This window comes from Stegastes partitus, unplaced genomic scaffold (assembly GCF_000690725.1).
Source record: "Stegastes partitus isolate 25-593 unplaced genomic scaffold, Stegastes_partitus-1.0.2 Scaffold3668, whole genome shotgun sequence".
Classification (NCBI taxonomy): Eukaryota; Metazoa; Chordata; class Actinopteri; family Pomacentridae; genus Stegastes; species Stegastes partitus.
In genome coordinates, this window is record NW_007581399.1 from 28,728 (window position 1) to 37,491 (window position 8,764).

The window sequence follows — 8,764 nt, forward strand, 5'->3', positions numbered from 1 at the left end:
ATTAGTTTACAGGTCCCATCATGCTTGTTTGCTTGCTTTTTTATATTCCTGTTGAGCCACAATTCAAAAGCAATGTCATGATTTTCATTAAATTTTTGTTCATTATTACTTTTGTCAATTTCAACTTCTTTCAGTGACAGCTATTATTTTCCTCCCTTCATGGGAGGGTATGAATACATTTGCAGACGAGTGTATATTATATTTCTCCACCTTTTTCAGTTATGAGTGTGTGTAAAGACACAAGTTTTGGGCTGTTCTAACCTGATCCTGTTCCTCCAGTTTGATTCATTGAAACGATTTAACTGTAATTATTATAAAAAGAGCATGATGCATAATAGTGCAGCAGGAGTTTTTCTTTTTTTTCTATCTGTAATCATCTTGTGGAATTATAATCCATCTTCCTTTGAGAGAGCCTAAACCCAAAGTGGGGAACCATTGTTGTAGAACTCTAATGACCCTAAATGACCTCATGTGTGATGAACCACTACCCACATTTATAAAGCACTGTTTTCAAAAACGTACTTAACACATTTTAGGCTCTTCAGCAGTGGATTCATTTCATTTCCACTGGTTTCTCTTTGTGCTGCACAGTAGAGCGTGTTCTGCTCCAGCCTGGTTGGACTCAGCGGGGCCACTGAAAGAGGAGCAACAGTGTGGAACGCTGCCCAGGTTTCAGTGTCACTGCCTGCTAAGAATGACCACTCTTTGTCCGGTCACAGTGTGCTGTCCCCGCAAGGAAAATCAATGAGATAAGACACAGCTCTTATTCTAGGCAAATTACATAAACAAAAAGATAAATCATCAAGTTTAAACAAGCAATAAAAAAATATCAAATGTAACAGACTCCTCAGGGCCGGATTAAAAGGACAGAATAAAAACAAGGCTTCAGACACTGTGGCTCACCTTGATCGCTGTTGCTCAAGCACAGGACCTCTGAAATGTGATTTGTTTTCAAAGTGGTTACTTTGGAAACCTTGTCATTGGGTTTGATCATTAACTTTAGCTGTCGGTGGTGAAAAATCACCTGTTTGAAGAAAGCGGATTTAGAAAAGACTAATAGACCAACACTGAAACAGTGCTCCGAGTGCTGCACCACGGCTTATCTGACATTAAGTATTTAGAGTTAAAGTTTAAGCAGCTGACATGAAAAATTCATTTTTGATATGTGATATTTTCAGGCAGCAGTTGGAGCTTTGTCATGAAGTTGGTTCAAATTTGTGGTGTTCTAGTAAGGGACAGGACTGGAATATGAATTGTGCATGAAAACAGTTGTGACTAGACTGCAGACAGCACCTGAGTTATTACAGCTTTAAATGAATTAAATAAATACACTTAATGCACTTTTTATTTTAAAGACATTTGAAAATAAAATCTGTAAATGCTTGTTGTCACTGTTCAAATCTTTAGCAAAACAATTCTGCCCTCTACTGGACAAAACAGGAACAAAACTTATCAAATTTATTTTATTGAAAAATAAGCACACAAATATAGATTTTATATTTTACACATAAAAAAATAAAGAAGCTAAAAATGAAGTAAGAAATATCAAGAAATATCCGTTACTGTGTTTTTAGGATAAAGACTGTCCCTGAGAAATGAAACCATGAAGGTGCTGCATGTAGGTATATGAATATATCAGTTTGCATCTATTAATCAGTTTTTTATTGCCTTTGTGAGAATAAATTGTAAAGCAAATTTTAAAAAATAAAATAAAATAAGCCCCCCCCTCACCCAAAAAAAGAGAAAGTCTCAGCTGCCCATAACAGCTGTGGACTTATTTCCATGTAAAGGACGATGTGGAAAAACTAGGATCAACATCCGCAGGGCAGTCGATTCACTGGTTGAGTCATACAAAGCAGGGGGAGAAAAAGTTGTGCAAAAGTGAGTCAAATATAATCTGTGATCTCAAATATAGTTTATAGTTGAACTTCAATAAAAGTACAACTTTGGTTACGTCATCCTCTAACACGATGCTGCTCAGTCACATTTAGTCTTATGTAGAGCTGCAACAATTAATCGATTAGCTGTAAAGTATTGAATTAATCATAAACTGTTTTGATCATTTTTTAGTTAAAAAAAAAAAATCTTCTTTTACGGCTTCTAAAACGTGAATATTTTCTGGTTTCTTTCCTTTTCTCAGACAGTAAATTGAATATCTTTGGGTTGTAAATAATGCAGGACATTTGAAGACGTCATCGTGAAACACGAATCGACATGTTTCACAATTTTCTTCCAATATATAAACCAAACAACAATAGCTAGGAAAATGATGAACAGATTAATCAACAGTTGAAATAATCGTTAGTTGCAATGCTGGACTTGTGTATGTCACATCATGTATTGTTTCTTGCTGATGCCCAGAATGCTTAGTAGCACCTTTATATGTAACGTGATCAATAGGACGCTGACTACAGTCCACCTGCCCCTGGTGACATTAATAACAAAGGTTTTCTGAATGTTGTACAAATTTAAAAATTTGACCTCGAACACACCATTTTCTCTACATCTTAACACATTCTGTCATAAGAATAAAAATCCAAATAAACATTATTTACACTACAGACACTCCGAACTACTTTTCTTCCCATTTTGTGCTTGCAATAAGAAAATGTAGTCGAAGTGTTGGGAGTTCAGTGTTAACATACGATAAGACGAGACTTCTTCATGAATAGACGCTGAAAGACACAAAAGAGAAGATCAGTTATTGTATTAAAATGTACCTTGATTAAATATAGAACACATTTATAGAGCTCATTTTCTAACAATCAATCTCGCGAACTCGACCGTTTATCATAAATCTTCATTCCCTGTGAGTTATTCAAGGATGAGACACTTAAACAGACAATATTCATCTCGTGGGAGACTGGATTATTGTCTTCGGCTCTTTCTTGGGAGGAAAATTTGAGGATGTGACGACATCGTACAAGGTATACAGTGTCACTTGAATGAATGCCACCCATATTAATAATTCAGACAAAGTCCTAAAGGAAAGAAGGGCGTTTTTCAATCGTGAACAATGGTATGGACAAAAGGAAAGCTCAGCGCTGTCGTGGCTCACAAAACATACATATGAGATGCTAATTGCGTCAGCATATCTTGTCAATCAAAACAAATGGAGCCTAAAATGTAGGCCAGTCTCTTCTTGTGATAATGAAGCGTTTCATCTGTGTTTGACACCAGATATTGTCATTTACCAACCTGTCGATCAATTATACTGACAGGCGGCCATGTCAGAAAATGATTGTGATCTAATATAATACAATAAAAGCCTCTTCAGCTGTCACAGCTGTTAAGGATTGATATAAAACTGCTATTGTAAAAACTAATGAAAGCGGAACAGACCTGGCGAGTCGAGCCAACGTGCTGAAAGCCAGAAATCCATCTAAACCGTAGACGACGACGAGGATGCTGCTGATGATGACGTCTGCTCGCATCACGTACGTCTGCCACACCAGGAAGTAGACGGTGAGCAGGATAGTCGTCCCCGTCACCACGAGGTTGGCCAGAATATAACCCTCGCTCTCCGCCAGGTTCCCTTTCACTCCTGCAGACATGAGCAGACACACGGAGTCAAAAAAAATTCTTCTAAGTGTTTTATTATTGATGAATGTGTTCTGTTCTTATCTTAGTTATTATTTTTGTACTAAAAGCACTACAGATGGGCATAAAAGGTCTTCAGTCATGCCATATATAGGACTGCTGAGTATTTCTCAAAGCACATCACAAGTTTTTAGGTTCATATATGCACTTTTCAGCCCTCTCTGTTTCTACTTATTCCAGCACTGTAGAATGAAAAACAAGCTGCAGAGACATTAAAGTCTCCTTCAGCCACACTTCAAAGTCATACAATATTTGATTTTCCATAAATACATACCCTTGTTAGAAAGTCTGCTCTTCTGTCACTGAAAAACTCATAATCTCCACATATTTGTCATTTCAAAAGTTCAACTACCACATCCATATTGTCTCCAACATCCCTGAAACTTTCCACTTTGAGCAGAAGACCAGGAAAACAATCTTCCAGTGACAAACACACATCAGTCTGCACAATGACGGCCAAACATCCAAGAAAAGTAATACTGACCAAAACGGAGTTTTGATCGGAGAGGGACGATTACAATAAAAAATGTGTTTTTTGTATTTTTTATTATTGTGTTAGTGCTGCACAGTGAAGAGTGGCTTCAGCTCTGTTGTTGGGAAATACACCCTAAAAGACATACAATGAGAATTCATGATAGAGACATTACAAGGCAGAAGACTCGTTACTTCTATCATCTATGGAAGACTTCTGTGATGCCAAACACTGTGGTTGTATTAAAGGCCAATCATCTGCTTTGTAACAGCCGAACCAGGAAACATGCAGCCAATCATGTTGCTGCACTGATGTCACCATGCTGTGAAACTGTTTGCATGCTTATTAGTATGATATGCAGGGTGAAACTGCATTTTAACCTTTATATTCTACCAGGATCACTAAACTTGTGAAGCAGTTTTTATCAGATGTGACCAGTCATTCTCATACATGCAGTTTTTATGTCCTCTTAAATTCGCACTTATGACTCTCTCTCCATTCATTTAGATAGATACCTGGGCTTGTATCACCTGGAATAACTCCAAGGTGTCTGTCAAGTGGTGAGACTTGGCTATAAGGACTTTGATCTGATTTGATATATTATCAATACATGTTTGCTCTTTAATTAAGACACAATGAAAGTTACTTGGAATGTGAATGAAATGTCTCCCCATTTTCATTGCACCACTAATTGGTGTTATTAATTGCAACATGTACATTATTTCTATTGTAAGTTAGAGCTAAGAAGAAGCTTTGGATGCATAGTTATGATGACATGTAAGCAGCAACATACTCTTTTCTTATTTTTTTAAACATATTAGAAAGTAGGTAAATTTATAACGACAGATTTACAACATCTGTACTAACATCCACTATAAATAATGTCATGACTGTAAAGGTTAAAAAAAAAACCCTGCATTGATCCACCAAGAAAAAAAAACATTACAATATGCATAAACTGCTAAAGGTCATTTGAGATATTTTTTCAGCTTTCACAGCATTTATAAGATGCCTAAGTAGCTGCATGTAATGAAAGCCTGCTTGGATTTTTTTGTTTTCAAGCTGAGAAAACTTAATTAATCAGGGCAAAACTGATGCTCACGACAAGCTGCTCATCTCTACTACGAGTGAGAACAAATCCTAAAAGGGAAAATCCAGTTTTACTTACTGTGCACCTGCAACTTCAACTCATGTGCACAACGATATACTGCTTGACTCAGTTTTTATTCCAGCTGCTTTTGCTTTAACAATCAAATCCTCTAATGTTTCCATTATGTTATTAACTTTGCATTGCTAGTTTCCTGTTTGTGCGCCTCCTTCTTTTAGATTCTCACTCGGCTAAAATGTAAATGAGCGAATGAATAAATGAATGAAACTGGAACGTTGGTGTCGTGTGTTTTCTCACCACTGAAGAAATGCAGAAACTCCAGAGCAGCCAGGAGGAAGAGCAGGCCGACGTCGCAGAGCACAGCGTCAGCGGGATAGGACAGCAGCAGGCCTGAGGGCAGCACAAACACTCAGTGTCTACGGCTTCATCACTAAACATCTGCAGCAGTCTGACAGGTGGTGCACTCACTCTTCCTGATGATTAAACTCAGAGTGAAGAGAAAATAGAGCACAAAGTAGACTGCGGTCAGTTTCAGCAGGATCTGCAGGGGGACAGATGACAGCTGGATGTGGAGTTAAGTATCATTCATCATCATCATCATCATCATCAGAGGGAGAGTGTCTTTGTTCTGCAGCTCACTGGCAGAAATGAAAGGATACAACACCTGCAGACCTTCCTGCACACACACAAAGTTACAATCAGCACAATAAACCACAACTGCAATAACATCGAGTTTCTGTTCAACTAAATTAATAACAGCCGAATAACTTTGTTGAAGGTTTAACACAACAGCGTGTCTGCAGCAACCATAGCAACGCGTCCTCCTACCTGCTCCTGCTGTCGCCATTTTGACTTGTTGTCTTCTCTTGTGGCCACAAACATGAGGAGTCTCCACCTGCTGGATGGAAGGTGAACTGCAACCTAAGAGGACTGGAGTGTTCACGTCAAAGAAATCTGTTTCAGGCACTACTTTGTGTTTTGAAACGTTTTAATGATTTCTTGTAAATGTGTTGAAGGTATGAATATATTTAGCAGGCTTTTATATATTCAAATAGACACTTAAATTCAAATATAGTCGGTGATTCACACCTCAAACACAAAGAGGAGGCAGAGACGTGTCATTTTGAACCCTAAATTAAATGAAAGAGTTCACTATTTACTGACTGATCCATCTGTTCCATCAGACAAAGTGTAATAGGCCTTAAGAAAAATCTCTGTTTCCGTTTAAATATTTATACATATTCAACATCAAAATAAGTATAAGAGAAGTATGTTTAAGTAAATGCCTTTAGAGGGTAATTAAATCATAGCAGGCAACACCTTTGTTATCCTAAAACTGAATGAGAATCTTGGAAATCTTCCCAGACACCCTGTGGAAGAAGCCCCTGGGGTGAATCCTACCTCATAAATCAACACAAGCTTGTTACTTATGCATAAGATTTTTCTTTTTTTTAAAAAAGGTGACATTGCTCTGAATTAAATTATAATACCAATGTTGATAATACGTACAGAAATTAGTCTTAAACTGCTTTTAAAATGCTTTGACTGTTGCAGATAAATTCAAAATTAACGGACACAGGACAAAGCACAATTGGAGACAATATAACTTCACTGTCACTGATATTTAAAATACTGATGGAAAGATACTCACATCAGCAGGGTTATCTAGTTCACACTCATGAAGAATTGTAAAGAGGTATCCTCTCACAAAAATCCTGTTTTTACATATTACAATAAAAGTCTTTTTTATTTCTTTTTCAAACAAATGCAAAACCCTCCCTGTGACTCTCATGTAAACAGTATAAATATGATAATATATGTATATCCTGATAAGACAATACAAAAGCTTATTCTGCATTTTGTCTGTCATTTCTGTAGGTTTCTTCAGACCAGTAAGATAATTCCAGTGCCATTTGAAGATTAGTAAGAAAAGAACTGAAATGAAAATTGTTTTATATCTAATTGTCAGGAAGGAAATTATCTTCTTTTCCCAACTTACTTTACATTTGAGTCATATTTTTATCAAATGAGCTGACAAGTTTCTGTTTCTCCAGCACTCACCAGCTCATGGTAACATTACACCTTCCCACACCTTGCCCCACAGTGAAGCAAACTGCTCCCAGACTGTCTCTGCTTACACATAGTTCAGAATTTGCATCAGTGCTCAGTGTGTGTGATAGAGCAGGTAACTAACGAAACAGAATACATCAGCAAACAGGCAAGAAACAAACATAAGAGTGAAACTATAATCAATGCATCTTTATATTCACATGGAGCTCATGTCTGCAGAATGTGAAAGGTCGCTGAACTCAGAGAGGATTAACACCAGAACTCTGCAGTCTGCTAATACAAAGTGTCTGGATCAGTGCTTTTCTGGTCTGCAAACTCGGCTCTAATTAACACTGTTTCCAGCAGCAGCAGACAGCTGTTGTCAGCAAAAAAAAGAGAAGAAAGAAAGAAAGAAAGAAAGAAAAGCTTTGATAAACCACACCAATGTCACCTGTTTAGTTCTATGCTCCAGACAAAATTAACAATCAAGAAAACTGCAGTTATAAGACCTGACGTTTTACCTAGAAGCTGGTGGAGACCAAAGCGGAGCAAAATGCAGAGTAAATATATGATTTGACAAGTCAGTGAAATATTATTTGTTACAAATCTGCTGGATCTGGAAGCAGGTAACTGTTTGCTAAGAATGTTCAACACTTTAAGGTGATAATCAGTTCATTTAGCTTCTCTTTTTTTGGCTTGTTCAGCTGCAGCCAAGAGGCCAACACATCTGTCAGTGCAGCTTTAAATAACGGGTGATAAATGAAACACCAATTTCATGGTAAGTGGCCATGACATCAGTGCAATACAGTACACTGCACACGTAAGTAATGAGACTAATAACCTCATTCACATAGCCCATAAGGTTAGTATATCATGACACAGTTTGTCAGACATTATATTTGTCAGATGATTACTTCAGTGTATTATGACTGCAGTGTACAGGAGGACATTTCGACTTCTATTTACTCCCTGAACTTCACATGCTTTAACCCAAACATTAGCCTACATCTAATGCTATCCTTAAAATGTATAATTATTCCTGTGATGATGTGTTTACAGGAGGAGGGTCTCCACATGAGACTTTGTTAGCAGGGTTTACATCCACGCAACATGCAAGATAGCATAAGTACGCAGCGCACTGATTCACACACATACAGTTACAGAGCTATATGAGATAAGAAATACAGAATACCAAAATGAACTGCTTTAACATAGCCAGCTGTTTCATTGTCCCCCGCAGCCTCTATCTGTTTCTCTTTCTTGCTTGTCCTCTGAAACAATCTGCATAGTGTGGCTGGAAGAACGGAGGCGTTGTTTGGGGTGAATGGAGGAAGAGCAGAGGGGTGGAGGAGCTGCAGAGGGAGATGCTCCAGCTGTGGGGGAACAAGACAACACAACAGCATCTCACATGTGGGCGAGGGGGGAGGTGGGCGTCAAGGCTGCGGGGGCTGCACACAGTGGCATTGTTATAAGGGGGGGTGGGATGCAGCTGATAAGGTTGAGAGAAATGGATCATTCCCCTCAAATCCTCCCCT

At 38.0% G+C, this 8,764-nt stretch overlaps 1 protein-coding gene across 1 annotated transcript; it reads right to left on the bottom strand.

Annotated features, from left to right (window-relative positions):
• Positions 1–2,149: 2,149 nt before the first annotated feature.
• LOC103376108 (transmembrane protein 80-like) lies at positions 2,150–6,075 on the bottom strand. Its single transcript, XM_008306473.1, has 6 exons — positions 6,009–6,075; positions 5,840–5,856; positions 5,649–5,742; positions 5,478–5,570; positions 3,343–3,544; positions 2,150–2,675 (listed from the first exon to the last, which is right to left on the bottom strand). The coding sequence occupies exons 1-6, from the start codon at positions 6,025–6,027 to the stop codon at positions 2,663–2,665; spliced, it is 438 nt and encodes a 145-aa protein (XP_008304695.1). The 5' UTR covers positions 6,028–6,075; the 3' UTR covers positions 2,150–2,662.
• Between the last annotated feature and the right edge of the window lie 2,689 nt (positions 6,076–8,764).

Bases quoted from the DNA above. Each gene is read 5' to 3' on its own strand.
- LOC103376108 (XM_008306473.1), bottom strand. The intron at 5,571-5,648 runs GTGAGTGCACCA...TGCTGCCCTCAG, and splicing joins GAGTTTAATCATCAGGAAGA to GCCTGCTGCTGTCCTATCCC. The intron at 3,545-5,477 runs GTGAGAAAACAC...TCATGTCTGCAG, and splicing joins GTTTCTGCATTTCTTCAGTG to GAGTGAAAGGGAACCTGGCG.